The following is a 22,597-nucleotide window of genomic DNA, read 5'->3' as shown; positions in this document are numbered from 1 at the left end:
ATTTTTAGTTAGCACATACCTTAAAAACTCTAAGCTGTAAGCTAATGATAGTTACATAACAGCAGATGCATGCTGGTGCAATAAGCTGTATGTTTTATTTTTGATCTGATTAGTCAAATAATCACAAAAATAATCGTTTGTGGCAGCCCTAGTGTGACCTCAAATAAGAAATGATTGCAGTTTATGACTGAGTAACTAAACTATCACCAACTGATAATATTAATGATCACATCTGGACTCACCGAGCCTTTCTGAAGTTCCTCACAGCTGGAATCAGTCTCAGTCGTCCCTCCTTTGTTGTGTTGTACTTCTTCAGGTCCAACTCATCCAGAACCTCCTCTGACATCTGCAGCATGAAGGCCAGAGCTGAGCAGTGGATCTCAGAGAGTTTCTTTGATTTGTTCTCTGACTTCAGGAACTCTTGGATCTCCTGAGATAATAAGATGTCGTTCATCTCCATCAGACAGTGGAAGATGTTGATGCTTCTGTCAGGAGAGGATTTTGTCTTCCTTTTTTTTAGATTCTTGATGACTCTCTGGATGGTTTCTGGACTGTTCTCTGTCTGACCCAGCAGACCTCCTAAGAGTCTCTGGTTGGACTCCAGACAGAGGCCATGAAGGAAGCGGACAAACAGGTCCAGATGACCATTTTTACTCCTGAAGGATTTTATTAGTGTTTCCATCAAAAAATCATCCAGAGAGGACTCTCTGTATTTTTTTCCCAGGAAGTTCTTCAGCACCTCTGACTTCCTGTTGGTGAAACAGTGGAACATGTAGACTGCAGCCAGAAACTCCTGGATGCTCAGATGAACAAAGCAGTAGACTGGTTTCTGGAAGATCACACACTCTCTTTTGAAGATCTCTGTACAAACTCCTGAGTACACCGAGGCCTCTGTCACATCCAGACCACACTGCTCCAGGTCTTCTTGGTAGAACATGATGTTTCCTTTCTCCAGGTGTTCAAACGCCAGCCTCCCCAGCTTCAGAAGAACTTCCCTGTCAGCCTCCGTCAGCTCCTGTGGACTCGTCTCATGTCCCTCGTGGTACTTGTTCTTCTTCCTCTTTGTCTGAACCAGCAGGAAGTGTGAGTACATGTCAGTCAGGGTCTTGGGCAGCTCTCCTCTCTGCTCTGTAGTCAACATGTGCTCCAGAACTGTAGCAGTGATCCAGCAGAAGACTGGGATTCTACACATGATGTGGAGGCTCCTGGATGTCTTCATGTGGGAGATGATTCTGCTGGACAGCTCTTCATCACTGAATCTCCTCCTGAAGTACTCCTCCTTCTGGGCGTCAGTGAAGCCTCGTACTTCTGTTAGCCTGTCAACACATGTAGGAGGGATCTGATTGGCCGCTGCAGGTCGGGAAGTTATCCAGACGAGAGCCGAGGGAAGCAGATTCCCCTGGATGAGGTTTGTCAGCAGCTGGCTGACTGATGACTTCTGTGTGACATCAGACAGCAGCTTCCTGTTGGTGAAATCCAATGAAAGTCTGCTTTCATCCAGGCCGTCAAAGATGAACAAAAGCTGAGAGACAGCCAGCTTCTCTGCTGTGACTTTCTGTAATGTTGGATGGAAAACATGGAGCAGCTCCAGAAGACTGTACTGCTCCTCTCTGATCAGGTTCAGCTCCCTGAATGAAAGCAGAACCACCACACTGACATGTTGGTTCTCCAAGCCCTCTGCCCAGTCCAGAGTGAACTTCTGCACTGAGAAGGTTTTTCCAACACCAGCCACGCCGTTGGTCAGAACCACTCTGATGGGTCTCTGTTGGTCAGGTAAGGCTTTAAAGATGTCCTGGCACCTGATTGGAGTGTCATGGAGGGCGTCCATCTTGGAAGCTGTCTCCAGCTGCCTCACCTCATGTTGGCTATGAACCTCTTCACTCTGTCCCTCTGTGATGTAGAGCTCAGTGTAGATCCTGTTGAGGAGGGTTCTACTTCCTGTTTCATCACTTCCTTCAGTCACACGTTCACATCTCCTCCTCAGACTGATCTTATGTTCATCTAAAACCTCCTGCAGACCAACATCTGCTGAAAGAAAGAAAAACAGAAAGAAAACTCTTCAATGTCTGAACAACAACAAGAAGTCCAGTTTTCAGAAATGAGTCCATCAGCAGACAGATGTTCAGTCTTACTTTGTACACAGCTGCTCTGACTGGCTGTCTGCAGTCCAGCTCTGCTTCTGGATCTTTCTCCACACTGGGGACAGGACCAGTCTCCTGATGAAGCAGACTGGTCCCAGTATGAGGAGATGCACTGTCTGCAGAACCAGTGTCCACAGCTGGTAGAGACTGGATCCTTCAGGACGTCCTGACACAAAGCACAGCAGGACAGCTGCTCCTCCTCACAGACACCACTCCTCTTCCTCTTCCTCCCTCTGTGAACACATTTCTTTATCACTAAAATCATTGACTGTCAGTGACAAACATCCAGATTTGATGACACTGTGCAGAAGCTCTGATGGTCACAGAGAAAAGTCAAAGTGGAGAAACTTGTGTTTGAGTTCAGAATCCAAGTTTCCTTTGCTGTTCCTGCCTGTCTTATTAAACACAGAGTGATCAGCCTACAAACTCCACAGTAAAAGCCTTCATCACAGAGCTGATTATGTCCTTCACTGGATGTACTGGAAGTTTGGGATCCATCACTTTCAACTGACCTTTGACCTCCTCTAAAAACTGTGGTGGAGCAGCGGTGTCACATTCAGAGCTTTCAGCTTTATTTTGAAAGAGTTCAGTCATCAGGAAGTGAACTTCTGGGTTCTGATTTTCTTTCTATTATTTTACAGAAGTGAAGAAGAAGAACTAAAAGCTTTGAAATGATCTGAGTGATATTTTTGAACATTGCCACCAAATTGAGTTCAGCCTCCAGCAGTAACTTTGTTTCATGATGCCTCCCTGATGATGTGATGTTTGATTACAAACCTGTTTATGTGTTAGACATTAATCACATGAACACAGGCAGAAAAAAGAAGCCAATGAAACAAATGACAGAAACGTGTTCATTCACTGCCATGATCCATATTTTCTATGTACAGATGTTTGTAAAGAACACGTGTGCAGCGCTTTGTTCTGAGGATCTGCTGTCAGCACACAGTGCAGCAATAACTACAACCACACGTTTCTGTAGATCCTGAACATCAGCCTGGAGGAATCTGACCTCAGGTCTGCACACAGAGGAGCTTCACCTCTGGGATGATGCTGGCTTCAGCTCCTTCTACAATCAGGCAGAAGCTTCTGCACCATCAGGACACAAACAGAGAGGAGCTTCTATCCTCAGACCATCCAAGTCCTAAATCAGAACATGCTCCCCTCATAGCATCACCATCAGGGTTTAAACAGGACCTTACATCATGTTCTTGTCTCACTGTCATATTTCAGATCATACCTGATTCATTATGACGTCACACGCTGCTACACTGATCCTGCTGCTTCATTACTGCTGATATTACTCTGCTCACTCTGTTCAGTTACTCTGTTTACATCACTTTGCTCATTTGCTTTGTTCTGCTTGCACTGCTCTGTCAGTACATGCTGTGCTAATGTGGCACAAAGCACTTTAACATTACATCTGCACAATGTTTCATTATTTCATTTAATGATTGTTTATAATGTTTTGTCCAGTCACAGGAGCAGCTCAGCACATTTCACTGTGTTGTACGTGTATGACGATGCCTGTGACAAATAAACAGCCTCGGACTCTTCAATCTTCTGCATTTCTTTGGAGATCAGCTCAGTGGCCTGTTGAGACCATCTTTCTATTTCTGATGACTCAGTTCAGATTATTATCCTGATACTTTCTTTTAAAATGTGATGAAATCATTTATCTGATGTTCTGACACAAATACACCAAAACAATCCCAAACAGCACAAACCACCACGTTACACACAGTGTAATAAAAATACAGGCAACTACAAATAAAAACACTTTAAAAATATAAACTAAAATTACAAAGTGGTCACAGAATTTCAAACACCCGTAAATGAGTCAGCAGCTCTCTTACATGGTCAGCTGAGCTCCATGATGGAGGTTTGGTGTTGGTGCAGGTTCATCACTGAAATATGGAGGTAGGAATATGGACCCATCACTCCTCATAGACGCAGAGCTGGATACTGGAGACTGTGACCTCTGACCTCTGCAAACACAGAAGGGTTTCTATTAGTGCTGTCAGCGTTAATCTCGTTAAAATGCCGCTAATACGTTAACGAGCTAAATGAGCTAACCCGTTGACGCCGTGCAGGCCAGCATGGCGGTGCAGCATGGCAGCACTGTATGTACAAGGATGCCAGCTGCCGTTAAACCCCGAAGAAGAAGAAGAAGCAGTGTCCGGTATTGTAGCTGTGTCCAAATTTAGGGGCCGCATTTGTTGGTGACGTTACGGCGACGCAACGAAGAAAGCCCAAATTCGAAGACGCCTCCAAATGCAGCCGACAGAGGCCGCAGCAGATGGCCCCGCCCCTCCCTGAGCTGGAGGTTTCTTCCTGTTAAAAGGGAGTTTTTCCTTCCCACTGTCGCCAAAGTGCTGCTCATAGGGGGTCATATGATTGCTGGGTTTTTCTCTGTATCTATTATTGTATGATCTACTGTACAATATAGAGTGCCGTGAGGCGACTGTTGTTGTGATTTGGTGCTGTATAAATAAAACTGAATTGAATTGACAAATGCATCCTCCTTTTCCCCAGATTTTAAAGATGGGTCGGGTGTGTCCTTCATGGCCCACCATATCCCAGAATTCATAGCGCGGCGCAGCCAATTCCAGTTTCCAACAATGGCAGCAGCTACTTAGTTTTAATATTACTCTTATTACTCTTTCTGGGTCACAAAATAAACCTTTAAGCAATGTTCAGGCGAGAATGTAGCTGTGTAAACTTCAAATATCTGCTCGGTTTATCAAGACACCACATGTTTGTAAAAGTGCTCCGACGTTTTCAGAGACGTATGTTGCCCACCAGCTCGATAGCTAGCTGGGAGCTCGAGGGTCACTACAGCCGACGAGAACAGCGAACTCTCGACACATCATTTTCAGATACCGCGGTCTTTGGCCTCTCAGGTTAAACATGATATATAAGTCACTTAGATAGCTTAAAAATGTTATTGTTTCACTTTTTTAAGTATTTTATTTGTTCCTGAGTAAATTGGTTTGGCTGAGATTAAAGTTATAGTTTTTACTAGAGATGGACCGATCCGATATTACGTATCAGTATCGGTCCGATACTGACCTAAATTACTGGATCGGATATCGGAGAAAAATAAAAAATGTAATCCGATCCATTAAATATCACGAAAGCACCTCACAAAACTTGCAACACGCCGTAACTCACCTCAGAACGTTAGCACGTCGGAGCAGTATGCATCACGTGATAGAGCAGCTGTGGCATGCGGGACCTGTCGGTGGTCTGGATAGCATGTGGAGCTTCGCTAGCAACCCGGCATTTCATCTCCGACAAAGTTATCCCCGAGAGAAGTAAAGCAGGTGTGTAAGTCCATCTCTGAATGTTTGTAAAGCATTCCTGCGTTAAGCTTAACAAACGATATATGGAGCGACTGCCTCTTCTTGCTGCTACTTCAATCATGAAACTGCTTAATGATCAGCTGATCGGCTTTTCTGTTGCGAGTCCGTCTCTCTTGTTTGTTTTTGGCCCACTTTGCACCAGAAAGAGGAAACCAGCGGCTGAACAACAGCAGCACGTTTAAGCTTGATAAGCTGTTGTTAGAATTTATTTATTATTACTTTCTACTCGAGGATCTTTTTTTTACGTAGCTGACGGCTGGTAACTGTGCAGGGGCGGATCTAGCAAAGTTTAGCCAGGGGGTCCAATAGGGCATTAACTGGGAAAAGGGGGCACAAAGACATACTTTTCTTTCTTATTCTCATTTAAAATGTCGAGCTTTTAATAAATAATTATCTGACACCCAAAGTTTTAATCTGATGTAAAATGAATAGAAATCAATTACTGTATATAGTGACTATTAAGTCTAATATACCCTAGTAAGCTATAGTACTTTTTCCTTTGGGAAGGTACCATCTGTGCAGTCTGCAATTTTGTTGAAGAAAGATGTTGAATCTATTTAATATTTTAATATCTTGAAAAATAATTGATTTCTGTGCATTTTTTTTCACACTGCATCAAATTAAGGTTGATTACGTCGATTAAGCATCATGAGGTGGAGCGTGAGGGGTGGTTCCCTATTTTTTATTTATTTATTTTTGTTGTTGCTGGGAGTTGGAACCCTATTAGTTAGGTTGCTTAATATTTACGCTAAGTACTCTTTAAAATACCAGAATAGGGAGGATGGTGTAGGTTTAAGTTTATTAGATTGATCAGTATTGCTGAACTATGAAATTTTATTTTTTTTGCATACAGGTATAACAGAATAGCTTTAGTGTAGTTGTTGTTTTAAACTTGAGTATGAACTTAAACAAAATGCAGCAAGATATTTAAAAAACAGTTTTGTTGATTAAAAAACACTATATCGGATTCATATCGGTATCGGCAGATATCCAAATTTATGATATCGGTATCGGACATAAAAAAGTGGTATCGTGCCATCTCTAGTTTTCACACAGCTGAATAAACGTCAAGCAGAAAACTGATTAATCAGAAGTGTGAGACGGTCGAGAGTTTACTCCAGTGTCCTGTTATATTTTAGATAGCAAGGAGCAGACGGCTGAGTTTATTAAACTCCACTGAGACAATCTGCAAATGTCATTAAAATTTAATAAACTATCATCTTGTTTTTATTTTTAGTTAGCACACACCTGAAACACTTTAGACAGTTTGTAACTCTCAGTGATGCCACAGTGTTCGTTTGACTTTGGGACCTGAAGTGACGGAGTTTAGGACCCAGATTACTCTGCGAGGCTACGGCAGCCGTAATGCTCCGACAATCCATCAGGCGGTGCGGCTTCATCGCTTACCAAAGTCGTACTAAAACATTTTTGACAGATTGTTGAGCGCTGTGCTCCACATAAAATCGGTTCGAGGTCAGTAAGCACAAGCAGAATTCATACATAAGGAGCACTGTCGATTTTTGAGAAAATTAAAGGATTTTAAGTGCGCCTTATAGTGCGGAAAATACAGTATAAACAAATAACAGCAAAATTAGATTACTTATTTTCTTGTTCTGTCTACTTTTGGGATCTGTGTGAAAGTCTGATGACACTTTAGAAACTTGTAAAAAAATCATAAACTTCCAAAGAGCACAGCAGCAGATCTCTTACATTATCAGCTGAGGTCCATGATGGAGGTTTGGTGTTGGTGCAGGTTCATTACTGAAATATGGAGGTAGGAACATGGACCCATCACTCCTCACAGACACACAGCTGGATACTGGAGACTGTGACCTCTGACCTCTGCAAACACAGAAGGGTTTCTCGTCACAATCAATGATAAAATCTGTCATGAGAGAGTCTAATTTAGAGTCCAGATATTAGAATGACCTCATCATGACAAACCAATATCCAAAGAAAAGCCCAGAGAAATATTGTCTAAACTGACAACAAAGCCTGGCTCATTGGGAGCAAAACACAACGTATTACTCAAAACTCAGGAGTTCTGCACAGTGTGTTATTTTCTTGGTTTTGTAGGTTTGGAGTTAGAGTCAGCTGACGTTTCTCCATGTTTGCCAACTAGCTAGCTGGCTAATAAGTTGAGCTATGCAGCAGGGACTGTTGGTTAAGTCTAATAAATCTTTCAGGTCCTATTTATTCAGAAAAATCTAAATCTAAAGAAAATCCTCAAGTATTTTTATTTTAACCACGGCTATAAACTCACTGGTATCAGTTCTCTAACATTAAAACTCCAGGACAACAACTAAAGTTAGACGTCCAGGTCCTTCCTCATACAGGGACACAGGATAATCTGACGGTGCTTTAGGTTTGTTTATGCAGAAATATAAAAAAAGTCAAGTGTTCACAAAACTTCAAGCAAAACTCAACATGAGTCAGCAGCAGATCTCTTACATTATCAGGTGAGGTCCATGGTTGAGGTTTGGTGTTGGTGCAGGTTCATCACTGAAATATGGAGGTAGAAATATGGACCCATTACTCCTCACAGACGCACAGCTGGATACTGGAGACTGTGACCTCTGATCTCTGCAAACACAAACATCAATAACTGATCAGTTCTCTCTGACAGCCATATGATCAGCTGATCCCTCTGTGATATTGTGTCTGCCTCATAACGCTGACAGGTCAGCCAATCATCAGCCAGTTTTTCTGTCTCTGAATGAACTCAGTTTGTTCTCAGCTCTTCTCTGATTCTGCTGCACTGACTTCACTTAAACTTACCGAGTTCAGATCTTAGCAAGAAAACAAGTCAATAAAAATCAAACTCAGATCAAACAGTTTGAACCAATCACAGATCAATGATTCTGTCATGGTTATGTTGAAATGACTAATAAAGTTAGTAGTGTTCTTACATTGTTACTGCAGGTCCATGACTGTAAGGTGGAGGTGTTTGTGTAACCCCGTCACTCCTCACAGACATACAGCTGGATGCTGCTCCGTCCTCTTCCTCCATCTTCTTGATGTCAGGGTGGAGTTAGTCTGAGAGGTAAACACACGCACTCAGAGGTGCTGTTGTACTGGAAGCATCACACTGACGGCTTTCTAATGTTGGAGCTTTGGCCCTAAAGTCCAAACCAGTTATTTTAGAGGCTCAAAGTCTTTAAAAAACACCAAAACCATCACATTATTTAATAAGTACATGATCAGGTGGATGAAGGAACTCAGTGTGTTTGGGATCATCATCATGGTGAGGAGCCCACATGTTACGGCTCCTTTGGAGAGAAGCTGAGGATCACTGCAGGAAGTGAGCTCATGAAACCAAACTGCTGTTTGTGAGCAGGATGACTCTGTTATTGGACCTGCTCTGTGTTCTACATATGATCAATACTTCAAATATCTGTAAACATCTCATCTTATATTTGTTGCACTTGGTCACATCTGTCTTTAAAAATAGATTTTTAATGTCACTGAGAGTTCTTTTCTAACTTTATTGATTTATTTTGGAATAAATTAAATATAAAGGTGCCAAAAACTGCCTGCAGCTTCTGCTCTGTGACAGGAAACTACTGTCAGGCTCAAAATGACTTCAGATTATTCATCACAGAGTGTTTATAGATCACAGGACACGTTACAGTTTTACTGTCGATGTTTTAGTTTAAAAGAATGACGTCATAAGATCTTACTGTGAATCTGCGCGCTCATTGGCTAATACCCTGAGACTGACAGGTGGTTATCCAATCAGCGTGCGGCCTCACACGGACATAAAACTCTTAAAGTTTGTTTCTGAAGGGATTTTCAGATCAGACCTGATGTTTCTGCCTACAGCCTGTTTACCGATATAATCAATATCAGACATCAGAGCAACAGAAACCTCGGTGATCAGGACGCCGGGACTGAGAACAGGAAGTGGCTCAAACGTCGCACTTTCATAAAGTGAACTCCACTCACCGACTTTCTGTCGCCATTTTAGTTTTAAAACCCGTCGTGATAAGGGCGGGTCTTACTGTGAACCGGCACGCTCATTGGCTAATAACTTGAGATTGACAAGTCGTTATCCAATGAGCGCGCGGCTTCTCCCAACATAAAGTAGTTTCCTTTGAAAAACCAAAGTCTGATTATTTTTGCCTCCACTGACGGAGCCTGTTGTTCCCGCCACAGAGACACAGTAATGTCAGAGCGGTGTTAACACTCACCTGCCTCAGCACAGCTCTCACTCTCCTCCTGCTCTCTCAGCTAAACTCACTTCCTCTCTACTTACAGGAAACCAGCGCTCAGAGGAGCCGACCGGCCTCACGTTTCACCCACAGACACGAACAGTGTGGAATTATTTTATGTCATAAGAAGAAACATATTCATGTTAACACTCACCTGCCTCAGCTCCACCTTCCTCCTCCTGCTGCTCTGAACGGAGGATCAACACTTTCACTTTCACTGCTCCTCCCTAAACACAGAGGATGCTGGGACTTGTAGTTTTTACCTTGTGTGATATTTATGGCTGTGACACTAAATCACAGCATTAAAACTTCCTGCAAACATGTCACAGGTGATAAAAGTTTCACATTAAAGGTGAAATTATTTTTCTGTCTCATGTTCAATAAACAGTGAGCTGGGAAAACTGAAGAACAGACTTCAGACGTTCCCTGCAGAGTTTCTGCTGCTCGGTCGTCTGCATGTTGCTGAGACTGAGCTGATGATGAAGCTGTGACGGGTTTATGGCACGTTTGGTTCTGGAGAAGAGTTTTACTGTCGGTGCAGGTGAAATGATCAGAGGTTACAGCCTCTGGTTAAAGTGGAGGCAGCGATCAGGACGGCTGAGCAGCAGAGGTCTCGAGGGTCCTAAAGTGTAAAAGCATCAGTGTTAGTAACACAAAGATCACAGAATGGGATCATCCACACAACACTAACATCTAAATCCACGGCAGGAACTCTTCCAGTGTCCTGAAAAATCTGTGTGCACGATGCTGAGATTAAAATCTGTCTGCTCATCTTAATGCAATATTTACTAAAGTCTGGTAGAAGTTTTACTGATTTCCAGTCCACTTAGCAGACGTGTGGATAGGTGGTGGGTTGTAGAGCAGACTGAAAGCTTTAACTTCATCCTCTGATTAAAAACTCAGACCCACAGATACAGGAAGTATAACCCTGGTGTAAGACAGGAAACAGCAACACGGCAGCCATCTTTTTCCTCCCATGCTGACCAGTGTCCCAGCAGAAGCTGGGGTTTGTTAGATCCTGTTCGATCCAGAGGAAACAGGCTAAAAGAGTCGATCGGGGGGATCATGGTTTTATTATGTGCTCGTTATGATTGAAGCTCTGGTTGTGTGTTAGAGACAGAACCTGCAGATTCCTCCACTCTGCCTCCTCCTCTGCAGGAATCAGCCTCTTGGCTGGTTTTATTCACCAACGTGAATAAAATCATCAAACTAATCCAAGTTCATTGTGAAATGCCTGAAAATGGAGGAATAAATCTGTCAGTTACCGTATAAAGTTTGAGTTTGTCAGTGTTTTACACGGAGACGGTCGTCAGAATGTTGAATGTTTAGCATGAATGTTCCACATCTGGAGAAACCTTCAAGATTAAAGCCAGTGAAAAGTGAAGAGTTTCTGCAGCAGCCGCACTTCCTGCAAATCTGTTCTTTCAAAATAAAGTGAAGAGTCTAAAATTATATTCACGACAGGTTTAAAGGTGAAGGTGGTCACATGGTTTTAGTGGAATGCCTACGTGGGCGCGTCTGAGTGATTTTGATTCAGATTCGTGCAGCGTGGAGCAGTAAACACTTGTTTTTGTTCATCTGGACTCATGAATGATTCCAGTTAGCACATTTCCAGCCAATGAAACGTAACTACAGATGAAGACAAACACATTTAAGCTGCCTGACTCTGGAGTGTGGGTGCGTGTTCCCATTTTCAGTCTGTTTTAGTTTTCAGTTTAGAGGAACGCTGCAAACTCACAAAAACTTCTTTCTTGTGAGGTTTTGTTGTCAGACTGATAAAAGCAGCAGCAGCTGGTGTTTGATGAGCAGACGTGTGTTTCCTGTTCTGTAATAATCAGCTTGTTACCATCACATAATGAACTCAGCCGTGACCAATGAGGCCGTCCTTGTGCGGTTCTCTGGCGCTGATTCTGACTGTGACCTTCACCTCTGCAGGGTCGCCTCTGCTCGTGGCTGAGCTCGTGTTTGTCAGGCTGACAAAATAAAAGCTTCTTCATTTCTGTGGCTGAAGAGGAGTCTGCTCTTCTTCACCAACAGGAAGTGAAACATTTCTCACTGATTCTGAAATCTTCACTTGTCTCACAAATTCACAGTAACACACACACACGGTTGTGTTTTCATATCCTTGTGGGGACATCTATTTGACATCATGCTCTCCTCAGCCTTTTACTCTAACCATTAAGACTGAATGCCTAACCCTGACCTGACTGTCCCTGACACTAAAACCACATTCTGAGTCTCACAAATGTCTTCAAACTTGTGGGGACGGGCATTTTGGTCCCCACAAAGACATGTAAACATGCACACACAGAGGTATTAATGACCTCAGAGGTTCATGTTTGGGGCTTTTAGCATCTTTGTGTGTCGCTCAGATTTAATTCACTCTTGTTTTGAGGTTTTGTGCCTTTTTGTTTCATTCTTTGTGCGTTTATTTTCTCTTTAAGCCTTTCAGGACTCGTGCTGTTGGCTTTTTCCTGGTGTGTTATTAGTATTTTTCATTTCTAAACTTATTGTAAAAGAAGGACCGATGGAACATTGATGTGAAAATAAACATGATCATTTAATGTTTTTGTCAATCACAGTGTTGGGACTAACGCGTTATTAAGTAACGCGTTACAGTAACTACCTTATTATTGTGGTAACGAGCACGGTAACTAGTTATTATGCTAAAATCAGGAACGCGTTAGTCGTTACTGGGATTTAGATAGGCTCGTTACTCGTTACTTCGTGTGGTGGCTATCGCGGAGCTTCCACAGATTCAGTAACATTAGCAAGTGGTGGAGGCCAACAGGTGGATGAGGGAAAGGGGGATGCAGAAGGAAAAGAGACCCGAGGCGGCCGCCGGTCCAAGTGTGAACTGAACTTCAGGTAAGAAGTTATGACCTGCAGTCTCTCTGGGTCAGATATGAACCAAGTTTAGGTGGAGTTTATTTTTGTTATTCTGACTTTTTCCGTACTGCGTGCTAGCTAGCATGACAGAGTTTCTATACAGCTGGGTGGGTGCTATGAAGTTAATGATGTTGAACTTTATTTTATTCATAAGTTATTAGAATTGCCAACCGTCTCATCTGGTATTCAGAGAAAATATTACGCATTTCTTATTGAGGTGAAAAGGAACAGTTAGTCCCGTAATTCAGCTACAATGAAAAAGGCACAAAGCTGGAGTTATTCTGTGTCTTTGCTGCACAGCTGCCTCTTCTTCTTTCATTCTCCCCCCTCCCTCTCCTGTTTCTACTTCAATCATGAAAACTGATCAATGATCAGCTGATTGTCTCTCTTGTTTGTTTATCTCCCACTTTGCATCAGAAAGAGGAAACCAGCGGAGTTCACGTTAAACAACAGCAGCACGTTTAAGCTTGATCAGCTGTTGTTAGAATTTATTTCATATTAATTTCTAGTATCAGCTGATGTTTGCTGGAGCCACAGCTGCAAAAAAGCTGCTGGTCATGATGTCGGTTTGGTTATGTGATGAGAGGGAAACATGAAGATGAAACCAGGAGATGTCCTTACTGGATCATCAGAGCTGTGATGGAGAAACAGGTTTACCTTTTAGGTGACATGAATGAGTTGAAGGGAAGTTATGAACTGTTTCTGAGAGACAAATAACACCAGCATCCTTTTTTAGGTAGCTGACAGCTGGTAACTGTGCAGGGGCAGCTCTAGCAAAGTTTTGCCAGGGGGGCCAGGTAGGGCATTAACAGGGAGAGGGGGGCACAAAGAAATACTTTTCTTTCTTATTCTCATTTAAAATGTCTCGCTTTTAAAAAATAATTATCTGAATCTTACAACAAACGATTGATAGATTGATGCATATACACCATCAAGACAGTGAGCATCACTGTCACAGCAGCGTTTGTTTTCATTCAAAGGCTTTAGGATTTTTGCTATAATGGTGGGCCGGTCTCTAGTCAAAATGCCCAGGCTGATTTTTTTGTCCCAGTCCAACCCTGTATGCAGCTCATCTGCAGTCTGGTGTTACCTACATCTTCCTATTCAGAAGGCAGAATTTCCGAGTTCTGAGTACAGTCGAAAGCACCACGACTGCAGTTTTTGTGTTGGATGTAAAAGGCGCACATGATGCTGTGACGTAGGCTAGAATCATGGTGGCGGTCAACGACGGTCCAGGCGTGGGATTTCTCTCGTGGAAATATGCACATTATCTTTTCCTTTCTATTGGTAGGTGGCACAGTGCACTTGTGGCAAGTAAGCAAGCTAGAAGACTGGCAAAGTTATGGAAGCAACACATTAACAAGAGAATTCTGAGTAAAACCAAAGTTACTTTCCCTAGTAACTAGTTACTTTGAAAGTAACGAGTAACTTGAAGTAACTGAGTTACTTTTGATAGAAGTAACTAGCAATGTAACTAAGTTACTAATTTAAAGTAACTTACCCAACACTGGTCAATCATTAAAAATAAATCCTGGTCTTTCATTTTGCTGCTGCATTGTTCACAGAAACACATATTTTCCTGTTTCTTTCTGTTTGTGTGTTTCTGCTTTTGCCTGTTTAGAGCTGCTGAGCAGGAAAACCCAGACGAACAAAAACCTCTTTTAAGTAAATGTTTGAGTCACTTTGGGTCTGAAATGTAAAAATCTGCAGACTGAAACAGATTTGAAGGCATCACAGAAACAGCCTCACATTCAAAACATGAAAGAGAGGACTTTTATTTTGAAACACTCAGGAAATGACAGAGGGAAAGTTTTTTAATTAAAACAAATTATTAGTTTATGCATTCTAAGTTCATACAACCACCAAAACTATGATGATCCTCCTTCTCCCTAAGATGGCAAACTGAAACACAAGTTTCCTTGTGGCTCAGGAAACTAACCACTCCAAGTTGGTGACTTTTGGAGATTTAATTTCCTGGATGATTGAGAATGCATCAAGACGAACACAAAAGGAAGTTCACCGCTTTTAGCAGCTCCCCCCCAGACAAACAAAGAGGCAGTTGGCAGTTAGAAATCAGCAATCATTCACACACCCCCACTCCCCTCCAGAATTCTCAGGTAACAACCTAATTTACATATGAATGACTAGCCAATTTAGCTTCCACTTGGCTGAAGCTAAAGCCTAGCTAAAAGCCTACCAGCCATTTGGCAACTCAGCCCATCACACGTCCACGTCTCTCCTTGTTTCGTCTTTTATTATGAAAGGGTTGTGTTTCCATGTTCAGTGTGTTTCATGTTGCTTCCCCTGTGGTGTCAGGTTCATTTGTGTCAGCTGTGTTTCCACTTCCCTCCTTTCTCTTCTGTGTATTTAAGTCCGCTGTCTTCCTCTGGGCAGTGTTGGTGCGTTTTCCTCCGTTCACGTTATTCCGGGTTTCAGGTTATCTCCTGATTCTGTTTAGGTCCATGTTCATGTTCATGTTTTTTCATCAGAGTTTCTCGCATGCACCTCCTCGGATTCATGTTCATGTTTTTCTTGTCATAGTTGTCATAGTCATACCGAGTTATTCCCAGTATAGGTTTTAGTTTTAGTTTCCGCCCCTGTTTGCTGGGCCTTGTTTTGTGTTCGTGTTTTTCAACCTAATAAATGGTTTGTTTTTTTGTTAAGATTCAGTTCCATCTCTCCCTTGTCTGCTTCCGGGTTCATATTGCAATCACATCAGCCACAGTGACAATAAACTTATTTTGATTTTTAACTTTCTTTATTTTTTCAACAATATTATGTATATATAAACATTTTGCATCTTACAATATAAAGCCTGGATCCTGCACATATTGCACTTTGAACTTGAACTGTGTTGTCTGTTTATTGGAGATTGTACTACTTGAATTCATTATCCTGGTGATATAACACATTAATTCTCCATTTGGAATCAATATAGTATATAATACAGTATCTGTCTATCCATCTATATAGCTATTGAATTGAACTGGAGTGAATGGAAGAGAATTAAATAATGGATTTCATGTTCATGTTTATCTATGTTGTAACAGTGACGACTTGAGACATCTGTTTGGCACTATATGAAGAGAATTAAATAAAATTTAAATGAAAATGATATTAACTGTATTTATACATTTTATATTTTTGGATGAGACACTGTCAGTGTGCTGTTATATAACTCAGTATTTTTAAGGCCTGACTGGTGGCATTGGTGCCCATTGCTTTACTGTGCTGTTGGATGTGTATGTGGGCTATCCCTTGTACCTGACATTTGATTGGGCATCACTGTGTTGCTATGGTATGATCCTGGTAGTTGTTGTTAATAAAACAATAACAAATTCAAATTCAAACATTGCTGCATTCTTCTGTCACTGAGGATTCCAAACCTGCACTCAGTCTCCTCATTACTTTGGTATTGAACAGACAAACTTTGGAGCTCCTGCAAACTTTATTCACAAACTGCAAATATTTTACACAAATCTGCGACTGACAACAAGCACAGAGACTTCAAACAATCACTGAAGTAAGCACTGAAAGATTTACTTTTAAACAATAATGATTAAGACCTTTTTCGTAAGGTTGTTTTCCCTTGATTGCCAGCTGTTACTGTTTTTATCTTCATATCTTTCATATTTGTCCACCTAAACAATGCTTTAATGATACAGTTTGAGAAGTTTGATATGAATTTATCCAACTGACTTGAAAATGAAACTGACAACTGTCCTGTAATCTTACACAGAGAAACCAAATCGTGCGTCTTTGTCTTGAGAGACGCCTAAAATGGCTCGAGCTGTGGTAAGTTACCCTTCACTGTGTCTGTTTCTAAACATTAAATCGTGTGAATTTTTAAAGAAAAATCCAACAACAACAATAATAATATGTAACAGAGCAAAACGTCAGATGACTTGAATGTTCCTCTGCAACACAAAGTCAAAGTCTGCCTCCTCCACAGGCAAAGGAGAAGCTCCCACGCTCATCCAGTGCAGACCGTTGTGCTCTGGACAATGAAGTTCCCGCTTTCATGTTCCGACCTATCAGCGCACCTGCATGTGAGCTCCTAAGTCCACCACCTGCTGATGCCAGCTTTCAGTCGAAGGACACAGACAAGATCATGCATCCAGATTTGAAAAACGATCGTTCATCCCTGGATGATGACGTGACGTTTTTCATGTGTCCTACTGATGTTCCTCTGCCTCCGAGACCTCCACCCACTGCAGAGTTAGGTCTCTGCAGAAAGCGCAGATATTCTACTGCTTTTTCTGTTAATGATGAAGAGGAACATTTGATGCCCAAACGCATGAGGCTGATGAGTTGGGATGTCTCTAAGTCTCCAGCTGCTGAGAAGGAGTATGTTTGCTTTACTTGTCCTGAAGACAAGAGGTCTGAGTTACCTCTCAGCTCCCTCCAAGGCCATCCACCATCACAGGTCAATAATAATGATACTGACCAGTGTACCATTCTGCTGCCTCCTGAAATCCCAGTGCCTCCACCCACTGCAGAGGTAGGTCTCTGCAGAAAGCGCAGATATTCTACTGCTTTTTCTGTGGAGGATGAAGAGGAACATTTGATGCCCAAACGCATGAGGCTGATGAGTTCTGATGTTCCAGTTTCTTCAAATCCTCCACCTGCTGATGCCAGCTTCCATGCAAAGTACACTGACAAGATCATTCATCCAGATTTGAAAAATGATCATGCATCCCTGGATGATGAAGTGACATTTTTCATGTGTCCTAGCGATGTTCCTCTGCCTCCGAGACCTCCACCCACTGCAGAGTTAGGTCTCTGCAGAAAGCGCAGATATTCTACTGCTTTTTCTGTTAATGATGAAGAGGAACATTTGATGCCCAAACGCATGAGGCTGATGAGTTGGGATGTCTCTAAGTCTCCAGCTGCTGAGAAGGAGTATGTTTGCTTTACGTGTCCTGAAGACAAGAGGTCTGAGTTACCTCTCAGCTCCCTCCAAGGCCATCCACCATCACAGGTCAATAATAATGACACTGACCAGTGTACCATTCTGCTGCCTCCTGAAATCCCAGTACCTCCAAGTCCTGCCCCTGTTGGAGTTCTAGAAACTGTTGATTTTCCTTTTGTTGATAATTAAATACGTGTTTGTGGTAATAAATACATTTTTGAGCAAATACATGTTGAGATGATTCGGTTGATTATGATGGTTATAATTATCCAAAAAGTATTATTCCTAATAAGATCTTTACTTTTTCTACTTATTTTCTCCATGACCTATTTCGATGTCTATTTTGAAGATCCACTCATATCATGACAGTATGCTTATTCTCAGTAGAGTGTATAGCCACATCTGAAGAAAGAATAAATTAAAGTCACTCATTAACAACTTACCACATACGCCGGAGCTGAATTCAAGATGTAAGCAGACGTTTCACAGATATCTTGGTTGTCTTTCCATTTCCTACACTAACAGTATCCTGAGAATTGGCTTATAGAGCTGATATAAAGGTGAAATTTGATGACTTAATCGAAGCATCATCAGCTTAAATGCAAATGAATCCACTGTACTTGAGGTAACCTAACACTGACCATGAACGCCACAATCACTGTGCGCCAGTCCAACACAGTGCTTTACTGTGAACTCACCACAGTACTGCAAACTAAAGTGTTTATCTTCCAGTCCAATCCAATCCATCTTTATTGAGAAAGCACTTTAAAAAACCCAGGACAAAACCAAAGTGCTGTACAGTAAATGAGTTAAGAACAATAGAATAAAACATAACAGTAAAAAAATAAAACACATAATACATAAAAAATGTAAACAGCCCTATATTTCAAAACAAGATAAAACAGCAAAAATAAACTAAAAAACTCAAACTAAAAACCAACATCTTACAAGGTGTCAAAGGTCAGGGTGAAGAGATGAGTTTTCAGGAGTGATTTAAGAACAGGCAGAGAAGAAGCCTGTCTAATCTCTAAAGGCAGATCGTGTCACAGTTTCAGAGATGCTGCAGCAAAAGCACGATGTCCTCTAAGTTTACGCTCAGTCCTGGGAACATTCAGGAACAGCTGATCAGCTGACCTGAGACAGCGGGTGGGTTTATAAGACTGTGGCAGCTCAGAGAGTTAAGATGCAGCTAGGTCATGGAGAGCTTTAAGAGACATTAATACCAATAAGCTGCTAACATGATGTTGTATTTTATTTACATGTCTGTTTTAGCACTTTAACATTTGCATCTGTCTAACTGGCTAACCATGCAAGACTATTGTAAGCATTGCTCTGTAATAGTGCGACATTTTGGACCCCAGGAGGTCCTTCTGTATCTGCACGATGTTTGACCTGCAGTCTTTATAGCCGCCTATGTATATTCTTTTAAACCTTTTTATTGTTTTTAAATGATAGTTACGGACCAAATGTTAAACTATATAGTTGAATATATAGTTAAAGTGTTTCTCTAGATACAGAGAAAGGTTTTACATCAAAAGGTCATCTGTCTGCATATAAAACAGAAGCTTTCATGCAGATGCACTTCCTGTTTAGAGACTTTGAGGTTTAGGTAGTGACGGGGGTGATTTACTGAGCGTGTAAGTTTTCCTCCTGTCAACACACTCTACAATGCCGCCCACATGCCACTCCTGTCCAGTCTTGAAAGCAAAACATGTATGTATAGTATAAAATGGTGAAATGCTGATTTCCATGTTTCAATTGAATCACTTGATTGTAATCAATTGATTGCAGAGACTTTTGTCAAGACCCTATAGAATCAGAAGTCCCGTGAACATGCACTAATAAAAGCTGCAGTTGTAATAGGGGATAAAGTGGTGTGCACAATGTGTGTTTGGATAAGATGTCAGTAATGCATTCACATTAAAATCACAGGGTTTCTTTCTTTTTCTTATTTTTCTTACATATCATGTAAAAAAAAACACTCCTGCAACATTTTTTCTCTGCCACAGATTTAGGAGAGGAAGAGTCCAGCATTTCAACACCTGTGCAAATGTTAGTTTATTTGATAGGTGCATCAGTAGTAATTATTTAAATTAGAGTTTTCAGCAGTGTTGTTGTATTTACAGCAAAGTGCCTGCAAAGTGTAAAAACTAATTAACTGATGATACTAGACCCTTAAAAGAGATAAACACCACTAGTCAAGTCATAATGGCTACTTACAAATACATAACCACTCAACACAACCCACACAGTGATCTAATGCACAAAAACAAAGGAGACTTAAACTGGCTGAATCAATTACTGTAAAGAAAACATGGAGGAAGGCTTCCTGTGGTGTCTGTCTGCAGTATAGGTCATAAACCTGCCTCCTGCATTACAGCAGACAGGTCAGGGGTCAAATGAAAAGCAAAATGTTTACCTCAGATAAGGGATGCACCGATACCACTTTTTTGGAAACGAGTACGAGTACGAGTACTTGCATTTCAGTACTCGCCGATACCGAGTACTTAATAAAAACATGATTTAAATTTACAGGTAATGTCATGGTCCCTGTGCCTCCCCGGCCAGCCCAGTGTGGCCACAAGTGTTTGTTGTTTTTCTCTCACTCTGTCTCTCCTACCTGTCTGCCTGGGCGGAGCTCTGATTGGGCTCCTGCCCTTGGCCCACGCACCTGCAGCTGATCTCGAGCGGATTGCAGTTCTCTGGCTCTTAAGGCTGGGGCTCTGAGCTGTTCGTCGCTGGAATATTGAGTAACTCTCGTTAGTATTGCCTGGCTTCCTTGCGATTCTACTGTTCCCGTGTTTGCCTTCGACTTACCCTCGTCTGTGTAAACAGGTTTACCTGGATCAGCCCTTTTGTGACCCCTGGACCCCGTGAGTAGGAGAGTGAGCTGAGCTGCTTGTGTGGAGACTGTTTGGACGAGGAGCAGAGCGAGTGCGAAGAAGTGTGTCTCCCCAGCCAAGTGATCCCCGGGACCCTGGTGTTTCCCCCCCCCCCCTTCACGTGTATATAGTGCACCAGTGTGATTAATAAAGTGTCGTTGAACTGTGCTACCTCAGTCTGCGCCTGAGTCCGTTCCACTCCCGTGACAGGTAACAGCTTTAGTCCTATAATTTAACAACAAAAAAACAAGGGACTGGTTTGGAATTAAGAACATTTATTTAAAATGAAAAGCATGTTGTATGCAACATATTACAGAATAAATAATTATAAAAAAAATGTAAACAGTGACAGTGCAACTCAAGTATTTTTCAGTTTATTTTAAACTCTGCCGCTTTGGACAACACAAGGGGCATTAATAAACATCTTTGCCATTTAGTGCACAATATGTGAATAAACTAACAACATCCACCGACATAGAACTGTGGCAGTCAGTGCAACTGAGGTAGGTATTAACATCAAGTCTAAGATGACTCACTAAATGGAGAGAAACAGTGAGTGGCAGGGTTTTTTAAGAAAAGTAGCTTTTCTGCATCATCAGCAGTCAGACTGTTTCTGTTTTCATCTATAATGTGTGACACTGAGCTAAAAAGCCTTTCACTGTCCACACTGCTACATGGGGCTGAGAGCTATTTACAGGCTATTTTAGCCAAAGTGGGGAACCTGATTTTGTTGACACCCCAGTACTTCAGAGGACTGTCTTCACGAGGGCTTGGGGCCTCTCCGAGGTATGTGTCGAGCTCAATGGCAGCACCTGCTGCCAGCGGCAGCCTGGGCCTTGAGGAACAGTTTAGCAGGAGGTTCTGCAGCTTCTGCCCGACTCCCCTCTGCCTCACCTCTAGAAGCTCCTGCTTCAGGTGCAGCTTGGCCTCTGGAGCAGTGTTGTTGGAGAAGAAGCGATCTTTATACCTGCACAAAATTCATAAATGTATTAATATGTGGAAAAATAGGACTGATGTCATGTAATACGTGCTCTTCCAGCGTGTCTGTATGTCCTGCTGCAGTCTCTTTATTGGCTGGTTGAGCTGTCCCTGAATGTCCTCGAGGCGGGAGTAGGCTAAGGCGGAATGTTTAAAATGCCCAACTATTTTCCGTCCCACTGCTTTAGCATCAGCTATGCTCCTCTGTGCTAATAAGCGTGGGTAAATAAGCGTGGGCAAACTCTTTGTACTCGTTGTCGTGTTGGGATTTTAGGTGCTTGATTAAATTACTTGTGTTAAATGCGCTACCTTTAGAGCCTCCTCTGGACAATTTCGATGAGCACAATTTGCAGTCCGCCTTTGTTTTCGTGTCTTCGTTCACTTTGAAATAGTTCCACACGGCTGACTTGTCTCGCCTCGCTTTCTCCCAGCTCTGAGATGCAGCCGGGGCCTGGGGGCGGGCACTCGGCGCGGGCACTCGGCGCCTGTGATTAACCCCTTACATGCCGCTCAAACATAGACAGGTCTCAGACCGTGGTATCGGTCCTCGGTATCGGGGAACTTTTAACGAGTACTTTAGAAAATGTGGTATCGAGGCCGATACCAGATACCGGTATCGGTGCAACCCTACCTCAGATTAAATATTTCCCAAAGTAAATTGGACTGAACTGGCCAGTTAAATACACGAGAGGATACGAATAGAAAAAAAAAAAAATCTAAAAACAAAGAATGAAAACCAACTATTAATTTAATACTTAAGTCTGTGAAGGTTCTCAGTCATCCAGGTCATCGTAGTCTAAGGAGCTTGGAAAGAAAAGCGTCTGGACTTCTTGAGTTGCTTGAAGACGTTTCACCTCTCATCCGAGAAGCTTCTTCAGTTCTAAGGGTCAATGGTGGGGAGTCCCAGACTTAAAACCAGTGGGAGTTTCGCCCCAAAGAGGGACAAAGGACCCCTGATGATCCTCTACCTAATCACACGAGCCAAGATGTGAAAGCGGATGTGGGTCCTAATCAGCCAGGGTTTCGGGTGAGCTCATTGTGAAACCTGGCCCCACCTTATCATGTGATTTCCTGAGGTCAGATGGCCCAGGATGTAAATGGTCTGAGATTCCTTCCCAGACACCTTAACGCCCAATGAAAAAAAACACATCATTTTCTCTCCAGTTACCCTCAGCAGTCCAACAGACCTCCAGCACCAGTAAAACTTTAACCAGAAATT

The 22,597-nt window shown here is 42.2% G+C and overlaps 2 protein-coding genes across 2 annotated transcripts in view; both read right to left on the bottom strand.

Moving 5' to 3' along the window:
• Window positions 1-8,542, bottom strand: part of LOC309700355 (protein NLRC3-like) — a gene marked incomplete at its 3' end in the record, with an annotated part of 31,588 nt that extends 23,046 nt beyond the window's left edge. Inside the window, exons 1-6 of the mRNA XM_082523877.1 lie at window positions 8,416-8,542; window positions 7,958-8,089; window positions 7,217-7,348; window positions 3,998-4,129; window positions 2,133-2,374; window positions 243-2,028 (exon numbers count right to left, since the gene is read on the bottom strand). Coding sequence (XP_082380003.1) covers window positions 243-2,028; window positions 2,133-2,374; window positions 3,998-4,129; window positions 7,217-7,348; window positions 7,958-8,089; window positions 8,416-8,516 — 2,525 coding nt within the window. The 5' untranslated portion in view covers window positions 8,517-8,542. The remainder of the gene's footprint in view (window positions 1-242; window positions 2,029-2,132; window positions 2,375-3,997; window positions 4,130-7,216; window positions 7,349-7,957; window positions 8,090-8,415) is intronic.
• The window catches only part of LOC309701482 (uncharacterized protein), a 2,150,955-nt gene that overhangs the window by 181,200 nt on the left and 1,947,158 nt on the right, over window positions 1-22,597 (bottom strand). The gene's annotated exons all lie outside the window — the stretch shown is intronic.

Source organism: Aulonocara stuartgranti (assembly GCF_965226115.1).
Source record: "Aulonocara stuartgranti genome assembly, chromosome: 23".
In the NCBI taxonomy this organism is placed as follows: domain Eukaryota; kingdom Metazoa; phylum Chordata; class Actinopteri; order Cichliformes; family Cichlidae; genus Aulonocara; species Aulonocara stuartgranti.
This window is presented reverse-complemented; position numbering and strand designations above follow the sequence as displayed.